This window comes from Medicago sativa, chromosome 4 (assembly GCF_051527215.1).
Source record: "Medicago sativa cultivar Bolivia chromosome 4, Bolivia_mono, whole genome shotgun sequence".
Classification (NCBI taxonomy): Eukaryota; Viridiplantae; Streptophyta; class Magnoliopsida; order Fabales; family Fabaceae; genus Medicago; species Medicago sativa.
Window position 1 is genome coordinate 97,655,763 of NC_140752.1, and position 19,487 is coordinate 97,675,249.

At 35.0% G+C, this 19,487-nt stretch overlaps 1 protein-coding gene across 3 annotated transcripts; it reads left to right on the forward strand.

The window, feature by feature from the left end:
- Positions 1-872: 872 nt before the first annotated feature.
- On the forward strand, positions 873-18,817 carry LOC146934381 (SH3 domain-containing protein). 3 transcript variants are annotated; one of them, XR_015007748.1, is made up of 28 exons: positions 873-1,034; positions 1,112-1,363; positions 1,547-1,606; positions 1,706-1,798; positions 2,034-2,262; positions 3,015-3,121; positions 3,807-3,869; positions 5,440-5,540; positions 7,087-7,181; positions 7,317-7,337; positions 7,743-7,838; positions 7,930-8,050; positions 8,192-8,332; positions 8,465-8,655; positions 9,220-9,491; positions 13,427-13,528; positions 13,743-13,919; positions 14,018-14,206; positions 14,461-14,702; positions 14,786-14,932; positions 16,456-16,660; positions 16,898-17,026; positions 17,120-17,263; positions 17,481-17,534; positions 17,608-17,784; positions 18,140-18,199; positions 18,332-18,517; positions 18,582-18,817. XR_015007748.1 is itself a non-coding variant. In XM_085706262.1 (27 exons), exons 1-27 carry the CDS (start codon positions 1,029-1,031, stop codon positions 18,404-18,406), a joined length of 3,534 nt encoding a protein of 1,177 aa, XP_085562388.1. In that variant the 5' UTR covers positions 873-1,028; the 3' UTR covers positions 18,407-18,475. The 3 variants fall into 3 exon arrangements, 2 of the variants coding, with proteins under 2 accessions (XP_085562388.1, XP_085562387.1); XM_085706262.1 differs by lacking the exon at positions 18,582-18,817 and having other exon boundaries at positions 8,465-8,640; positions 18,332-18,475; XM_085706261.1 differs by lacking the exons at positions 873-1,034; positions 18,582-18,817 and having other exon boundaries at positions 1,106-1,363; positions 18,332-18,475.
- The last annotated feature ends 670 nt before the right edge of the window (positions 18,818-19,487 follow it).

Here is a 19,487-nt window from a genome sequence, read left to right on the forward strand (position 1 = left end):
GTTGCTATAATTTAGAAAACTAAAGTTACGTATTGTTTGAAAGTCATTTTTTTTTTAATTTCTTTGTGAGGCATATTGGTCATTACAGGACATGCAATTTCTATATAAGCAGATCCTCATGCCATTGACTTTTAATTGATGCACTTTTCAGGTATAACAATACGCGGAACTTTTTTTTTACTTCGTTGTTACCCTAAAATACAATATTTACATTAGACCACTGGTTTTGTAAAAAATAAAAACAAATAACAATCGGCGTTTCTGTAGCCCAAACTATATTTATACACACCCGTAAAAAATTTATCGTTTGCATTCACAGACTACGTGTATACATCTGACACTGATTATTATATAAAAAAATACAATTTTTTTAGTTTTTATGATTAATAAAATACATTATGCCAACAAATAATAATATCAGTACGTCGGCGTATTTTTACAAAAATATTACATATGCTAAGTTTAACGATGAGTACATATTATACTACAAATAATTAGTATAAGTATAAATCCAAATACTTTAATCGTTATGTGCAATGTTTAGATATTTCAAAATATATACAACATTAACAAAATTAAGATGATATTTTTTCCCATATCAAATTTAAATTATAACCACACTTATAACTTTAAGATAACATAATATAAAATCCATACATTTGATCAAAAAACTTTTTTATTTTCCGTGCTTGGCACGGGTCATTATACTAGTATAATATAATTTATGATCTGAATGATCATTTTACACATCAAATAAAATGATGTGTCACATAACATCAATTAAGAAAAATAACGTAAAATATCTTAATTTTTTTTATGAAGAGGAAATTAAAAAATATCTTAATTAAATTATTTATTTACATGATTTATTTGATTTTATTTTGATATGTAAGAAAACAATGCCGGAAATAGTCCATTTTCACCGTTGGCCACACTCACGGTGACGAAGAAACAAAAACAGAGGAGAAGAGAACACAGAACCGAAAACGCGATCACAATTTCACAAATCACAAAACAGCAAAGAATCAATGGCGGTAATCCCTCTCACTTTCTCACACTTTACGAAATTCGAACTTCACGCTTCACGTTCCTAACTCTTCGATTTATGCAGGACTCTTCCGGAACCACGCTAATGGATCTGATAACCGCCGATCCAACTCCGTTGCCGGCGTCATCTTCATCTTCGACCGCTGCTCCAACTCCGTCAGCAACGCCGTCAACATCTCAATCTTCAACGTTAGGTAAACCTGCTACGGAAAAGAGATCGAAGAGATCTGCATTGATGCAGATTCAGAATGATACCATCTCCGCTGCTAAAGCTGCTGTTCGAACCAATATCTTGCCTCAAAAGCAGAAGAAGAAGGTTTGAGATTTCGCCTTTTCTTTCTTATCATCATTGCAATTATTAATCTCGTACTTAATTTGTTTTGCATTTTGAATTAGTTAGTTTTTAGTTTAATACCATTGGTTTTGCTCATGAAATTTAGAAGGTAATGTTGATAATGTGTAATTATGCGTGTAACATGTTTGATCTTTGTTTTTGCAGCCAGTTTCGTATTCACAACTTGCTAGAAGTATTCATGAACTAGCTGCTACTTCTGATCAGGTAATTGAGGCAAATTACTTTGTGAGATTGTGGTTTTGTGTTTGAACTCCAATGTGGAAAATTTCTAATGGCCTTTTTTTAATGGGAAAATGGTTTCAGAGAAGTTCTCAGAGGCAATTAGTGCAGCATGTATTTCCAAAACTTGCAGTTTATAATTCTGTGGATCCTTCATTGGCTCCTTCTCTTCTCATGGTATGCTCCATTTCCCTTTAACATGTCCTTTTGATAAATATTTTTAAAACCCTGGCAGCTTGTGCTATTGGTTTTGGATTCAGATTGAAACTCGTGGCAGTTTGTATTTTTACTGTTTAATTGGATGTTCTATGAAATGCACAACATAGGGGTCCACTGCATTTTTCTCGTGAAATTTTGCTTACCATTGCTTAGTATGTTGGGAAAATGATATGTCGTTGTCTTTTCTCTGTAGCTTAATCAGCAGTGTGAGGATAAAAGTGTACTGCGATATGTCTATTACTATCTGGCCAGAATTTTATCTGACACTGGTTCCCAAGGTTTGAGCTCTGGTGGCGGGATACCCACCCCTAATTGGGATGCTCTGGCTGACATCGATGCAGTTGGAGGTGTTACTCGAGCTGATGTTGTGCCGCGAATAATTAAACAGCTCAGTGAAGAAGCCACAAATGCTGATGTAGAATGTAAGGGTTAATCACTTTTTTTTTTTTTTACAGTTTTAAACCTTTAATGGCACAAAGTGAATATTCGTGCACACACACACTTGTAATTTACCTTGATTTTAGACAGAGCTATTGTTGCTCTTGGGCTGTTAATCTGAATTTCAATCCATGTGAACAAAAGATAGGAGAGATGGGAAATTACTAGGTTCATGGAGTTTTGGATAAGTTGCTTATGGAGACCCAAAGTGAGATTGGTACACGAGACAAAGAAGCCAAGAGAAATGTAGTTTTATGTTTAAAGGGAATGTCTGGATATAAAAAACAAACAAAATGAAGAAATTGGTTGATAATATGCTCCGACCAATTAAACTGGACATGATAACTAAACTGGCATGATCAATGAACCCTTTTATGTTTGAACTGTGGAGCCTGGCCATTCTTGATATCGCACCTTTGAATGGGGCATCCTACAGTAAAAGAATTCTGTAATCCATGAGAGGAAGGAGAAAAATACAGTTTAAATATAACTTTTCCATTATGCAATTGTACAATGATATCTAATTCGCAGTCGACAATTTTATTGTTCTTATTTTTTTTGGAATTGATGAATGATAATTCTGAGCAAGAAGTATTGGAAATTAAATTTAAGCTTTCTGTTATGCAATTGTACAATGAAATGCTACATTGTTGTTAAACATAGATTGTTGAAGTATATCTTCCATATTGAATCATTGATATAATGTCTTGATTCCTGTTCAACTTGTATTTTGAAGTTCATGCTCGGAGACTGCAATCCTTGAAGGCGCTTACATATGCTCCTCCAACAGACTCTGATGTTTTGTCCAGATTGTACGAAATTGTATTTGGCATACTAGAGAAGGTTTGTACTTTTCTATTATCTTTATAACACATATACATTTCTGACTTTTGTACATTTTCGTTTTAATTATTCCCGTAGCCACTTATATTTGGAATTAGTTGTTTGGAACTGTTGACGCGTTTTCTGTGACTTGGGCATGCCTCAGAGTTTGGAGTTTTATTCTAATTACTCCCTCTGTCCTAAATTAAGTGAGCCATTTGCTCATTTCACACATATTAAGAAAAAAGTATAAGTGAATGAGAGAGAAAAATAGTTTTAAGTGCTCTTGTCATATATTGGTGCATTCTCCATTATCATAAATGCAAAGTGGAATATATTGAATTGGGAGTGATGAAAGTAGTATTAATTAGAGCTATAATTGGAAAAAAAGTAATTAATATTGCATTGAAAAGTGAAATGAGTCAGTTTTTTTGGGACAATATTTTTTTACAAAAGGCTTGCTTATTCTGGGACGAAGGGAGTAAGATTTAGGTCTCTGGTCAGAAAAGGTGGCCAAAATGCACGTAGCTTTAAGTAAAAAATTTGTCAGTATACTTGATTTGGATAGAAAAGATTTCTCCCTTTCTAACTTTATTCTCTCTAACAAATGTTATTTCTGTCAGAGGAGTTGTGAAAATGCTGTACTTCAACTTTCTTCAGTTTTCTAGGTTGCTGATACTCTGCAATTTTGCTTTTCAATTTTCAGGTTGGTGATCCTTCGCAAAAGCGAAAGAAAGGCATACTTGGGGGTAAAGGTGCTGATAAAGAAGTACGGTTATTTCTTTGAACTATTCTTTATCTTGTCCTGATGCATGTGGGTCAGTGAGTGTGTGTTTAAACTTTAAACATATTTATTTAAACTTCTAGGCTCTTAAAGATAATGTAGTGAGAGCTAGCTATTTCAACAAATTTTGTCCTCTCACTCTCTCTGATGAAATATTAATTTTCTCAGGGGGAAAACAATAGACCTTGACATTGTATGAATCTTTGTAGTGCATCATATGCCAAATACGTTAATATTGATGTTTACCCACATAGAAGTTCCTACATATTTAATCCCCCCAAAGAAAAAGGTGAAGCAAGGGTATAAACCTATGTAGCACCGATGCTTCACATTGAACAGGTGTCCGACACTGACATGCGGTTTAGGGATGGCAATGGATACATACGGTACCAGCGCCTACCCCATACCCGCGTGGGTACCCACAATACGGGTAATTCACGTGTATTCGCTGATATCCATGGATTATTGGATTTTTTTTAATTACCTAGAAGTTTCAACTTTTAAACATCCATACAAATTTCATAATCCATACATAATCTATTCAAATTTCATAACTCTTACAAATTCCTTAGTCCATACAAATTCTTGAAGTCCATACAAGTTTTCAACTAATCAATATCCAAAAAATAAGTATATATATATATATATATATATATATATATATATATATATATATATATATATATATATATATATATATATAGATATAGATATAGATATGGATATTTTAGTAATTTATTAACGGGTACAGATACCCGCGGGCATGTGTACCATCAAATCTATGTCTGTATCCATAAAGTAACGGATAGTTAAATACCCGTTAAGCCAACCGCCCTTTGCTTGTGGCGGATTTTATCCGTGGATACCTATGGGCACGTAACTTTTTTATTTTTTTTGCCATCCCTAATGTTCTTACATTCAATTATTCTACTAAAATGATTACCGTTTTTACATGTCCGGTGTTTGAGTCGGTGCTTCACAGGTATAAACACTTAGAATTAGATGAATCTTTCCCGCAGACTCAATTGTGAAGCATAGTTCTGTCTATGAACACCTGTTTTATTTAGAGCTTGGCGGGAGATCCTTCGAGGCTTTGACCAAAAATTCGTGAAGTTAAACATTTTTTAGCATAGACTATTGATTTTCTTAGTTTTTTCGTGGCTTCTGCCTGATTGGTTCTTTTTCGGGATTTTCCCAATGCAATATTCAATGGGTTCCCTGAGCCTGAAGTCTATAACTGAAAAGAATTTTGCTAAAAGGAGGAAACATAGAGGCTTCAATATTCTGGATATCTGGTACTGAAAATGCTGTATCTGAACCACTATCTCAAAGGGTCTAATTTACTTTTTAGAGCTGGTGTTCTTTTTTGGGAATTTATTTCATCTGTTGAATGATATCCTATAAGAGACCTTTGTATTTTTAATTTCATGTTATGTAATTTTATACCGAGATTTATCAAAATCTGCAAACATTTTATGCTAAGCTTAATATTGTCAAATAGAAGCATTAATTTAGTAGCAGTCCTATTTATGTTTTTAATTTGCTTGCCATATAGTCTATCATCCGAAGCAATCTACAATATGCTACCTTGAGTGCTTTGAGAAGACTCCCTCTAGATCCTGGAAATCCAGCATTTCTACATTATGCGGTACTCGGGTAAGTTGCTCTTATATCTAATCTTTACTAATTATTGCCTGGAGTTTTTCTTTGCAACATGCAGATTTCTGCATATCACATGCATGAGTTTGTTTAAGTAATGCGTTACAGAATTGTACTTTCTTCCCTATTTTGTGGTGTATTTGGCTCAAGTGTAGTTGAAGACCCACAGACACATATATTCTTAGGGAGAAGTTTATCTTTCAGGCTTTTGTGCATATTTCGGCTCATGGCTTGGACCTATAGGATCTACAACTACAAAGGACCTTAAACCGTGGTCCAATGGGGACTACATAGACCACTAAATGTTATTAGGCACCAACAAAAAACAAAATTTTCAATAAAAACATCTAAAATATTGTATTTATGGAATTTCCCTTCAGAATCTCTCGTCTTTCACATTGGTGAGTAGAGTTACATAAGGCCTTTCACTCTTGTCAGAATGGATGTAATATCAACCTTAGGGTCTATGTTACCCATGTGGGTCCTTAGAAATTCACTTTGAAGTTATAATCTTCCTTCATCCTGCCGTTAAAAAAAAAAAAAAAACTCTTCCTTCATCCTTTGCCCGAGTGTAGCAGCAACTAGCAATACCTTCTGGTTTGGTTTTTCAGATGATATATGGCAGCGTTAATGCTCCTCTAAATATACTTTTCCTTGGCTCAGTATTTATAGATGTTAAATCTAGCCAACTAATAGTTACTCAATTCTAATGGAAGATACAAAATTCTAGGAGCATGCTACAAACAGAATTAAACAAATAGAAGATACTGGATGCCATTACATAGTCACACATGAGAAGGCAGCAAACATAGGCAATGACATTTGAAGTCGAAGTATTATGTAGTCTTCTGCCTTGAATATTGCTTGTGGTTTGTACGCTTTTTCTTAGAATCTTTTTTGTTTCCCAATTAGTTAAATTTCTCAAAGTGTTTGAATATCTGATTTATTGTGATTGAACAACCCTGCTGCATTCCTCTCTCTCTCTCTCTCTCTCTCTCTCTCTCTCTCTCTGTTATGGGAATATCTCATCTTCCCCTTTGTTATGTTTTCCCTTCTTTCTTCCCAATAATAACAGTTTGTCAAATGAAAAATTGTTTTGCCTTCTGGTTTGCTGCGTGTGCCCAATCCGTTTCTTGAAATCAGAAGCTGACCATAATTTGTTTTGAGCCCACTAGTTAAAACATGTACCGGGGATAAAAATACATGAATTTAAGTTCATTTTCTAGGTTGTTTTTGAAAAATTGGGAAGAACAATAATAGAATATTGTGGAGATAAGTTTTATTCGCAGTGGTCTGGTATCTTTCGACTGAGACGAACATGTTATTATGGAAATTGCAGGAACCAGGGCTTAGACAGTACTATTCACTGCCTTTCTTTGTTTGAGAAATTTTTTGCTTCTTGCTTTTCTTTTATTTTGGAGCTTAAATTAGCTTTTCATAGTTTTTTAGCTTTTGCATTTCTCCCTTGTTTTTGCTGTTTAGTTTCTAGATCTAAATTTTTCACCAAAAAAAAGTTCCCAGATCTAAACAGAGTTGACTTCAGGATTTCATCTGCTGATCCGGTTGCTGTGAGGAATGCTCTGGAAATTGTTTCTGAGATAGCAGCAAGGGACCCTTATGCTGTTGCAATGGCCTTAGGTAGTAACACAATCCTCATAATTATTTTCCCTTGAAATGGTGATTTATCACATTCTTTTGTAATTAAAATGTTCGAAACAAATTCTCCATATTCTACTATCTTAAATCTAATACTTAAAGGGTATTCTTCTGCAGGAAAGCAAGTGCAGCCTGGAGGTATGTGTATTGGTTCTTCAGCATCTCTTTTTAACCTCTTTTCCTTTTGTTTGTTTGAATATGTCTTTGAATGTGGGGTCTTCTTTATTCAGTAAAACCAGTAGTTAGGGACTAAGAGCCAGTTTTGTGTTGATGAAGTATATCAAAGCACCTATATAACTCAAGATCTGTCTTGTGGTTTTTGTGTGTGGAGAGGAACTCCCACATTACTTCAGATATTTGAAAAAACATAGGATAAAAAAATACCATAAAATCAAAACATTTGTTTGCATACTCGATTCCTGAGTTTTTTTTGCTCTAACTTATTGCCTTAATTGTAAGAAATTAAGCTTTATTGGTTTTGATTACTATATTTATGTTGTACAAAAATAGATGTTTAGTCATAATTTTTTGTGTATGTTGCAGGAGCTTTACAAGATGTTCTCCATTTGCACGATGTTCTTGCTAGAGTTTCTCTAGCGAGGTTATGCTGTACAATATCGAGAGCTAGATCTTTAGATGGTTGGTGTGTTAAGTTCCTTGTTTTGTTTAATGAAAATTGATCCTTGGGAAGTTTGTGATGATTGAATTTCTGTTTTACATGCATGTACAGAGAGACCAGATATTAGATCCCAGTTCAATACAGTGCTCTATCAACTTCTGTTGGATCCCAGTGAAAGAGTCTGTTTTGAGGCAATTTTGTGTGTACTTGGAAAATATGATAGCGCCGAGAGGTTTGATTTATATCATATAGCGAAGTCTTTATTATCTCCTATGTAACCTTAAAATCTTTGATTGGCTAGGTTATAAATTCTGTAACATTTTTACCGTCTTTTCACTGGCTGGGTTGTAATCCTATCTTGTTTACATTTCAGGACTGAGGAGCGTGCTTCTGGGTGGTACCGTTTGACCAGGGAGATTCTCAAGTTACCAGATGCATCATCGAAGGAAAGTTCAAAAGATAAAGCACAGAAGATAAAACGGCCACAACCTCTTATAAAACTTGTAATGAGAAGGTTTAGAGACTCGTTTATTTGTTTTTTCTGTGTGCTTGTCTGTTTTGTCTCCTTGAATTCTCAAGTCATCAAAATTTGAAGTAGAAATTGCCTAGTATTTATGCACACTGCCTACTATTTGCTGCTTTCCAGGTTAGAGAGTTCTTTCCGTAGCTTTTCTAGACCCGTGCTTCATGCAGCAGCTAGAGTTGTACAGGAGATGGGAAAAAGTCGGGCCGCTGCTTTCGCTGTGGGCATACAGGATGTTGATGAAGGAGCACATGTCAATACATTTGCTGAGGCTGCAGATTTGAATGACTCGGATGAAAGTACACACCCTGAAAGTAATGTTATTTTATTTGTTTAATGGTTCATGCTTAGGAGTGTTGACAAGGTTTTTGTCTTTTTTATCCTCATCATCGTCATAATCATCATCATTGTTATGGATAATTACATGTTGGTTCAGATGGTTACAAAGGTTCTTGAATATTAAATATCATTGTTAGAAATATAAAACCAATCTTCGGTGTTCACCAAACAGCTAAAGCTTTTACAGAAGTTGATCATTCACAGTTGTGATATTTTTCTAGAGTTGTAAAGTGTGACGAACTGTTATTAAAGTTGAGAAAGGGTTTTCCCTTTGAGAGAATGAAAGAAATTCTGTTATTCATCGCTTTTATCTCCTTTCTTTCCTTTGTTATCTATCTTTTTTACAGCGTCGTAGTTTCACAGGTCTAGTGTTTCTTAAAACCAATCTCATTGGGAGGCATATTATGACTTATGCTGCTATTAAGTTAGTTATTTTTGCATGTTTGCAATCTGTAGTCTTACATAATGATAAATAAATAGGCTATCTCACCATGCATGCTGAACTATTATCTAATTAAAGAATTGATACCTTGATGTAGGTATCCGAAGAACTTCCTCAGTATCCAATGGAACTGCTGGTAGAGATACCATTGCGGGTATGTTGGCTTCATTAATGGAAGTGGTACGGACAACAGTTGCCTGTGAATGTGTTTATGTACGAGCGATGGTGATCAAGGCATTAATCTGGATGCAAGGCCCAATTGACTCATTTGATGAACTAGAATCTATTATTGCATCAGAACTCTCTGATCCAGCTTGGTCAGCAGCTCTTTTGAATGATGTACTACTCACTCTACATGCCCGTTTTAAGGTAACTGAACTATCTCTTATCACTGATATATCACCGTTAAGCACCCCAGGGTTGTTCAATAAACCATTACTCGAAGGAGTGGTGGATATAATCATATGATTAGGATTAATCCATATTTTTTTTGCTAAGAATATAGGTTAATTTGCTGAATGTCAAAAACCAACTGTTAGGATAGGACAGAAGGAAAACTGGTTAGGGACAGGTAGGCAGTTAGTCAGTAATGAGAATAGTTAGATAAATAAATAGAGGGTTGACGGATGGATGTGGTCATTTGTACATTAGCTTGTGGGTGAAAGGGGAGAGATTTTACGTGAAGGAAAACCCTTTACTTTTAGGCAGAATTCGATTCTTCATTTTAAGCTCAGTTTTCAGTAACACGTCTATTTTTTTTTTTTTTTTTCTTTCTATTTTTCTTGCTTTCAATTTCTTGGGTTCCTGAGAAATTGGTTTAGCTTTCTAGATCTCTCGTTGAGGAAGAAATAACCAAGGGACCAGCTCTAGGGGGGATATAGCCACCTTCTTGGGGTTCCAGCTATTCTAAGATAAGAGTCTTGACTCTCCAGCTACACTAAGATCATGAAGAAGCATGGAAGGATTGAAGAGATAAAGTAAATGCTATGTAGTGTGGAATTAAGTTCAATGAAGAGGAGACAAATGTACATAAGCTGCTATTACAATCAAGTATGCATGAAACAGAACATGTGGATATGACAAGTTTTGTTCTTTGGTAAAGACAGGACTTGGGTTTAATGGAAGGGACACATGGAGTTGGATGCCAAAAAAACAAGAAGCAAAGACAGAATTAATTTGGCTGATGGGAAGAAAAACAACAACCAAGACCAAAATCAGATTAGCCATGGGAGGAGGTGCTGGAGAATGAAGAAACAAAACCAGAACCATATAAAGTGATAAAAACAAAAGAAGACCCTCTGGTAGATATGCTTGAGATTAAGGTTAGGGTAGAGGATATCCAGGTGAATGTTGATGGAGGAGAATCTGAGCACAATGAATTAGAAGCTGAGCGCAAAAAGAATATTAAAGTAGTTGTAGCATATGAAAGTCATTGCAAGTGAGAGTCATGGTGTAAAGAGTGGAAAAAATAGGTAACAAGAAAGCAGAGTGTGGAGAATAAAAGTAGGAAGCAAGTGACAATGTATGAATGATGCAAGTCTCAGGACAGTTTGGTCGACCTACCACCTCTGTCGGAGCTGCCGGACACCAGTCTACTTGCAATGGTTAGCGGGTTGTTTCAGAGTCGTCATGTACAGAGTTTCTGTGGGCATGCACAATAGGGATGTGTCTATCCGTGGCACTCTAACCAACCTGGCCCCGACTGCACCATAGTGGACACCTGTGAGGTGGGGGGATGGGGGCTCTGGGTTCATGTATGATTGAACAAGAGGGAATTATCAGATTAACACCTGGAGAACAAGGATGAAACTGAGGGGTGATGCCATAGTGGTATTGTTAGGATAAGAGAGAAGGAAAATTTGCCAGAGACAATTTTTTTAGTGTTAGTAAGAGACTGGGTAGTTAAGTAAATAAGGGATGGAAAGGAAGGGATCATTCCGTATATTTGTTAGATTGCGAGTGAAGGGGAAACCCTTGGCGAGAATTCTATTTCCTAATTAGTTTTCAATAATTTATATTTTGACTTTTCTATCTTCCTTTCATTTCAACTTGTCTGGGTTCCAAACACCAGCTCTCCTAAAAGCTTAAGTTATGAGGTGAAAAGCTAACAAGAGCCCTTTAGAGTTGAAGCATGGATACATTTTGCTGTGATTTAACTTAATTTAGAAGAATGGGGTAGTAAGGATCAAATTTTTATGCAGGCTCCAATGGCACTTCAAGAACTCTTTTAACTTAGTTTAAGCCGTTAAGTGACATCTTATGAATGATTTTATAATACCCGGCACTTGTCTTTTCTTTTAACTCTTTAACATTGCTAGCGTAAAGACTAAAGACGGGCACATTACAAACGTGCCCGTCTTTCTGCTTTTCTATTGCGCATAATTGTACGTTACTAAATGAAGGGTATAATTGGAAGAAAAGTACTATTCTTAAATCATGCATCCCTTTTATACTATCTCCATCACTAAATATTGGATCCTCTTGAGTTTTTTGCTTGTCGCATATGACCCCCTTTAAATTTTCAACTGTATTAATTTTTTGTTTACCAAAATAGTCTTAATCATGTTACATCTTTTTTGTAATATGCAAGGTAATTAAAACCGGACAGGACCGGCCGTTTCAACCGGACCTATTTCCGGTCTGGAATGGTATAAAAACCGCTCTGCCATAAAATCGGAAAACAAACTGGTGAAAAACCGGTGAAACCGGAAAAACCACCGGTTCAGGAGGTTTGATGGATTGGACCACAGTTGGTCTTTTCTTCAACAATAAAAAAAGACGAGAACGATGGCCTCGGTTCAATTTCTTCTTCTTTCTTCCTTTCTTCACAAAGGCAGCACATGGAGAACCCTCATTCAATGTATTCAAGTAGGACGCAAAGAAGATGAAAACAGAATTGGACCCTATGATTCGTTTCAAGAAGTAAAAATTCAGATTTAAGAAAAGTTAAAAAACTGTAATTGAAAAATAGAAGAAAAAATGAAGATGCCGTAATAGAGAGCTTGGCGGCTGCTGTTTGCTTTCATTTGGAATTGCAACAATATTAGGGTTACATATTAAGTCAACAATAAAAGTGGGCTTGGGCTACCCCTCTCAAGAAAAGTGGGCTTGGCGTGATACATATAATAGTAACTTCTTTTTTTTTTTTTTTATTTTGGTTAATATATTAACAAACTTGATTTTATTTTTCAATAAAAAAAACATTATTTTATTTATTCCAATGTTACCTATTTTTTTATATATAAATGAATTATTTATTAAAAACAGTTCGACCCCGGTCGAACCTTTAAACCTCGAACCCATGCCTTTACCGGTTTGATGTTCGGTCCGGTTCTGATTACCTTGGCACTAAATACTGTGATAAAAACATTAACTAATTCTCTCTCCTAAAGGGTAAACTTGTAAAATAATATCAACTGCTAACAAATTTAATACCAAAACAAACTTTGTTAATTCCCGTGATTTACTCAACGGGCTCCTATCAAGGACGAATCTGGGGGGGGGGGGGGGGGGGGGTTGGGCGGGCAAGCAGGAGCTTGACTCCGCCTCCGACACATCTCTACTAATGTTATATATACCATACTTTGCCCTCGTGAGCTTAGCTCAGTTGGTATGGACAATGCATAAAAATATGCAAGGTCCGGGGTTCAAACCCCGGCCACCACCAAAAAAAATATATACCATAGTATTATTTTAATATGATGTGTACTTATATAGATACTAATATATTATTTGTACACTTTTATATTATATCAGTCTTTTTTTATGGGTATATATTGAAGTCATATCATAGTAATATTAACTATTTTATTTTGTTGTCTAATCTTTTTTTGTGATTTTAATTTAATTTTATATGATATTTATTATTAAAAAAAATTCATCCCCCTGTTCGCTACATTACTGGATCCGTCCTTGACTCTTATATTTAGGGACTGAGGAAGTATTAGTATATTTTTTCTGGTTAAGTTATCATCTGTCGAAAAATGTTCAAACATTATTTGTCCGGTCTCTGAACTAGGATGAAAATTATTTGTGCTTTAGTTGAGGGGTATGATCTTCAACCTATGTGACATAACTTTGTCATATTATTAGCCTTGTAAGTTTGTACAACTTCATGCAAGCAATGTGCATGTGTACTTTTGTATTCATGAAGCAATGTGCATGAGTACTTTTGTATCCATGGATAATGGAATACATAAAATTTAGAAACAAATGAACAAAGTGGATATCATAAAATTTAGAAACAAATGAACAAAATGGATTGCATAAAATTCCCTAACATTACTTTCAATTTGTCTTTGAAGGCTTCTCCGGATATGGCTGTTACTCTTCTTGAAATTGCCAGAATATTTGCAACTAAAGTTCCAGGAAAGGTTGATGCTGATGTGCTACAACTACTTTGGAAAGTACGTTTGTATATGTTTTGCTATGACAATTTCTTGAACTTGTTATTTGTTTGATATGCATCTGTTTTTAATGGAATGGTGAAATGATGATAAAATAGATACATACACATACAACTGCATTCATATACACAGATACTATGTTCGTCTAATAATCAGTGTCAGTAATGAATTCGACTTGAATGGATGATTTACTAAATGATGAATCTGTTTTCAGACTTGTCTTGTTGGAGCTGGTCCTGATGGGAAACATAAAGCTTTAGAAGCAGTCACAATTGTCCTTGATCTACCACCTCCACAACCAGGATCTATGCTTGGTCTGACTTCTGTTGACAAAGTGTCTGCATCTGATCCAAAGTCAGCTCTTGCATTACAAAGACTAGTCCAAGCTGCTGTAAGCATTGTTATTTATACAGAAGACCTTGTTCAGCTTCTGCAACCCAATCATATGTCAAATTAATTTCTTTTCTTACTGACTACTTATGCTTTTAGGTTTGGTTTCTTGGAGAGAATGCAAATTATGCTGCTTCCGAATATGCTTGGGAATCTGCTACCCCTCCTGGTACTGCGTTGATGATGTTAGACGCTGACAAAATGGTAGCTGCTGCTAGTTCCCGTAATCCTACTCTTGCTGGTGCCTTGACCAGGCTTCAGAGGTGTGCATTCATTGGAAGCTGGGAGGTATAACTCATCTGAGTCATTTTCCTTATTTACAACCTTACTACCCTTACCTCAAAAGTTTGAAGTGATTTGTTAAGTGGTATTACTCTATATTTTTATGAACGATGATATTGATACGTATTATAATTATAGTGCAATGTTAGTTGGCCTCCCCATAGTTTTAATCAGATTCAACCACTGGGTATTTGTGCATATTTTTACTGGACAGTTGTTTGTTCTTGCTGTTTATTATTATCTATTGAATGAACTTGCAGATTCGAATCATTGCTGCTCAGGCTCTTACAACAATGGCAATTAGATCTGGTGAACCTTTCAGGTTACAGATATACGAGTTTCTGCACACTTTAGCACAAGGTGGTCTGCAGTCACAGCTCTCTGATGTGCATCTTAGCAATGGGGAAGATCAAGGAGCAAGTGGTACAGGCCTGGGAGTTTTATTAAGTCCTATGATAAAGGTTCTGGATGAGATGTATAAAGCACAAGATGATTTGATCAAGTGAGAGCCGTATCCTAATTTCATGTTTGATCCAAATTTGATGTCCTGATTACTGATGTTCGTGAGCTTTTGCTTATGATTAGGGAAGTACGTAATCACGACAATGCTAAGAAAGAGTGGACTGATGATGAACTGAAGAAATTATATGAAACCCATGAAAGGCTGCTAGACCTTGTCTCATTGTTTTGTTATGTTCCAAGAGCAAAGTATCTACCATTGGGTCCAATAAGGTACTGAATTATTAAAGTGCATTCTGTATTTGGATTAATCATTCAAATGTATCATGCTGTATCTAATGGAGTGCATCTGAAGTGGGGATAACTTTTCAAAATGGAGTGACTTGAAAGCGGGACAGCTTTTCAAAACGGGCCAAGAACTTTGTTTAAATTTTTGAGTGTTATCATTTTTTGCAGTTCTGGCTTTAGATCTTTTTACACTGTTTGCTTGAGCTGATTATGGGAGGAGATTGAGAAAGGATAGATAACTCTTTTTTCTAGATCCATCCACCGTTTGGAACAACTTCAAGATTGAAAGGATTGATAATTTTTAGTGGGTTCCACGTCCTTTTTTCAATCCTCTCAAGTGTGGAAGGAAAGTCACAAAAAGAAAAATAATGGTGCTGAAAAGACAATATTGTCCATGTTTTAAACAATATTTTAGTTATATGCATTAAATAAATACAGATATTTGTGTCATATAAGCCACATTCTTCTCCCTCACTTTCCTTCCACTTTCACTCCTACTAAACAACTAAAAAACCATTCTACTTTTTACTCTGATTCCTTTAACTTTCATTCCTTTCAATTTCTATTCCAATCCAAACAATGCATTTGGCCTCTATATCCGTAAGTTTATTATGCATTTGTAGAAATTAAACCCTTAAGAGCATCCCCAATGGAGGGAGCTTAACCAATAACCCTTGGTAATGGTATCAAAAAATGATAGGAAAAGAGGCGGAGGTGTGTGGGAATTTGAAAGCAAAACAAAATAGTTGGGTATGTTACAATTTAAAAGAAAATCTGACGCGCAACAGTATAAAAAGCAGGGAAGAGTGTCAATATACTAAAAGAAGACTTACAATCACTTTGTTTGTTTGGTTAGTGTTGAGTGTGATTTTAGTTCGGAGAAACTTCTTTTGATTAGTGGGAAATTCGGGTAAGAGTTATGGTGATAGGCAGTTTAGTGTTAGGAGCATAAATTTTCAAATATTTTGGTTTAGGATTTGTTAATCTTATGATCCACCTTCTTTTTATTTTATTCTTGACTTAGTTCTTAAGTTGACAACTGGGGTTTGTTGGCAACAATCTGATAGCAGAAGTAGAAAGGAGTAATCAACTTCATTTAAAAAATATAATTTTTTGTCCAGAAAAAGCCTATGTTTATTAAGTTTCAATTTATTTAATGATTTCAAAATCTACTATCCTTACTAGAATTATTTGTTGCTTTATTTCCGATAGTGTTTCTATCATCTTGAGTACATCTTTTGCTCATTTTTTTTTTGTATCCCGAGTACATTCTTTCTATTTATATATATAATACATATTATCTTTGCCATTAAAAAAAAATTAGTTGAATTAGGGGGAAACATGTTTTTTTACACGTTTGGTTTTTCGGAGTGAACATAAACCAAAATTCTCCTTTCTGTACTGTAGTATATAGATGACAAATCTATACAGTTATCATTCGTAATTTAATCACGATGTTTTGGTTAAACCATGAAACATATATGGTTTTCCCCTGAAATTTTTTACAGTGCCAAGCTCATTGACATCTACCGTACACGCCACAATATTAGTGCATCAACTGGTTTGAGCGATCCAGCTGTTGCCACTGGTATATCTGATCTCATCTATGAATCATCCAAAACACCAGCTGCTGCTGAGCCTGATGCCCTTGATGATGACCTCGTAAATGCTTGGGCAGCAAACCTTGGTGATGATACACCAGCAATGAATAGGGTATGAATTTGTTAATTTATTGATTTTATGTCTTTTTATTTCCTTTTCAATCTGATAAGATAATTCATTTTATTGTACTTACTAAAAGTATATTTCTTTCTATATATTTCTAGAGAATTACAGTCCATCTCTCCAACACATGCACATACACACGCATGCAAAAATAGATGCTAATATTCCTTGTTATTTGAAATTTAATTGACTCTAATTGAAAACACTCTTTTATTTTGGCATTAGGTAAACGAATTTCTGGCGGGTGCAGGAGCTGATGCCCCAGACGTTGACGAGGAGAATATAATCTCTAGGCCTTCTATTAGCTATGATGATATGTGGGCAAAAACACTTCTAGAAACTACAGAACTAGAGGTAAAGATTAAGCCAGATCCTTTTAAGATGCTTTGGGTCTTGAAATTGATTTACGGGGCGTGTATTACTAAAATCCACTCCTTGCAATAACAGGAAGATGATGCGAAGTCATTGGGATCATCATCTCCAGATTCAACTGGATCAGTTGAAACATCAATATCATCCCATTTTGGTGGAATGAGCTACCCTTCACTGTTCAGTTCACGGCCCAATTCATATGGAGCATCACAAAATACGGTACCAAATATTCTCCTAATCTATTATGCATCACTCTCGCATGCTATGATGCTTTTGTTGATATTCTAAGAATGATTTTGCATCAATGAGTTCCTAATAATCTTACCTTTGCATATTGTAATATCACTGCTTTATTCACATTTTGAGTCATTCTCTTATCGGCAACTTATTTTTTGTATATCTAATTACTTATGATAATCTGAATCGTCCATGGCAGGACAAGGCTGGCCGAGGTAGCGGTCCCTCTATTTATGAGGGTCTTGGTTCTCCGGTAAGATCCTTTTTTAGCTACATTTTATTCTTCTAATTTAAGTTTTTGTTATTAAATCTCAAAATATTTTCAGATAAGAGAGGAGCCTCCCCCATACTCTCCTGGCATGCAAAGAAATGAATCATTTGAGAATCCCTTAGCTGGGACGGGATCTCGTAGTTTTGAGTCTCAAGAGGATGAACGAATTTCATCTGGAAATCCACAATTTGGAAGTGCACTTTATGACTTCACGGCAGGAGGAGATGATGAAGTGAGTTGATTTCAATTTTTTTAATTCTAACATTGCTTTTACGATGTTATGGGCTCCAATATTTTTCTTGGTAGACAAATTGCTAGTGGTTATTTGTCAGGGGGGAGATATGTTTAGTAGCAAGGATGAAGCCTTTTTTTTTTGTCGAAAACGGATCAAGCCTTATGTATATAGTTTTCAATTGGGCTTTCTGGCCTTGGCCACTCCTTCAGGGACAAGGACTCACATATTGATGGTTATATTTTTTATTGGGCTATCTGGGCTGCTGTATCCGCTTCGTTGATGTGTTAAAGTGTATGATTGATTTTCTATGTGCATATATGGAGATGATTAATTTCGTTGTTTTTCCTGGCAGTTGAGTTTAACCGCTGGAGAAGAAGTAGAGATTGAGTACGAAGTAGATGGCTGGTTTTATGTAAGTCTTTGAGGAGACATCTCTTTGTATCTTGTCTGAAGTAATATTGCATTACTAGATCTAGGATTTTCTGGGATTTTTCATGTTCTTGTATGGGAAAATCAGTTATTGATTGTCTGCTTTTTGTTGCAGGTTAAGAAGAAACGTCCTGGCAGGGATGGCAAGATGGCTGGACTGGTCCCTGTTTTGTATGTTAATCAATCTTGAATTTTTTGCAAGTAAAATTCCTTCACGGTTGCAAATGGCCTTCCACTCTTATCTCCAGCATTGCTTTTCAACCGTTCACCATGTTCCTGGATATTATCCTCTAATTTTTTAATATATATATATATATATATATATATATATATATATATATATATATATATATATATATATATATATATATATATCTTGTATCCTTGTGCCCAGTTTGTCGTGTTGTATATGCTATAAAAGTATCACTTTCCATGGTAATTGCTTGCGAGTGTTCAGTCATTCATCCCAGGCATTTCAGCTTACCAAACATTTCAGTTTACCTGAATGAGTGTTTTTTTGCCCTTTTAGTACAGTTCCTTGTATCAAATGAAAATTTCAAGTTTTCCCGGCCAGCAGTTGTAATTGGGTTGAGTTGTAGTATTTAGTACTTACATTTAACAGCTTTTTTTTTTTTTTTTTAGGGAACATTTCACAGCTTGTTGTATGCTTGCATTCCATTTATGTATAAATTATATAATTGAATATATTTTTTTTATTTGATATCTAAAAAAGTGTTGGAAAGAGCAATTAAAACTTTCAAATAAAATGAATTAAAGGGTGTGTTTGATTCACGAAAAAGTAAATACTGACAGAACAGTACAATAAAAAATTTATGTTGGCAAATAAAATGGTATTTTGGTATTTTTGATAGTCTGTATTCTGGACAAAAGTTGTCTCATGGTTTATTAAGAGACATGAATTCTTCTTATTTTGTACAGTCTTTTGGTACTTGTTTTTGTCTGGTTCCATGACCGGTTTTTAAATTAAACATGATACAAAAAAAGTTGTTTAGCCTAGTCCTCTGTTTTTTAGCAAATCAAGCAGACAAATAGAGGGAGTTAGTTGAGTAATTAAAATCGATGCTTCAAATGCACTTGAGATTGCGATAATTTCAGTATTCAATGTTTAAATATTCAAGGGTCTTGCTAATGAGTGTTTGAGGCACTCTTCAAGAATTCTAAAATAAAACCTATTTCTTAAAAAACAAAAAAAAAAACCCAACACTTCATTGCATTGCATACACATTTTTATATAAAAACTTACAATTTAT

Bases quoted from the DNA above. Each gene is read 5' to 3' on its own strand.
- LOC146934381 (XM_085706261.1), top strand. From the start codon at position 1,106: ATGCAGGACTCTTCCGGAACCACGCTAATGGATCTGATAACCGCCGAT. The intron at 1,364-1,546 runs GTTTGAGATTTC...TTGTTTTTGCAG, and splicing joins CTCAAAAGCAGAAGAAGAAG to CCAGTTTCGTATTCACAACT. The intron at 8,656-9,219 runs GTAATGTTATTT...ACCTTGATGTAG, and splicing joins TGAAAGTACACACCCTGAAA to GTATCCGAAGAACTTCCTCA.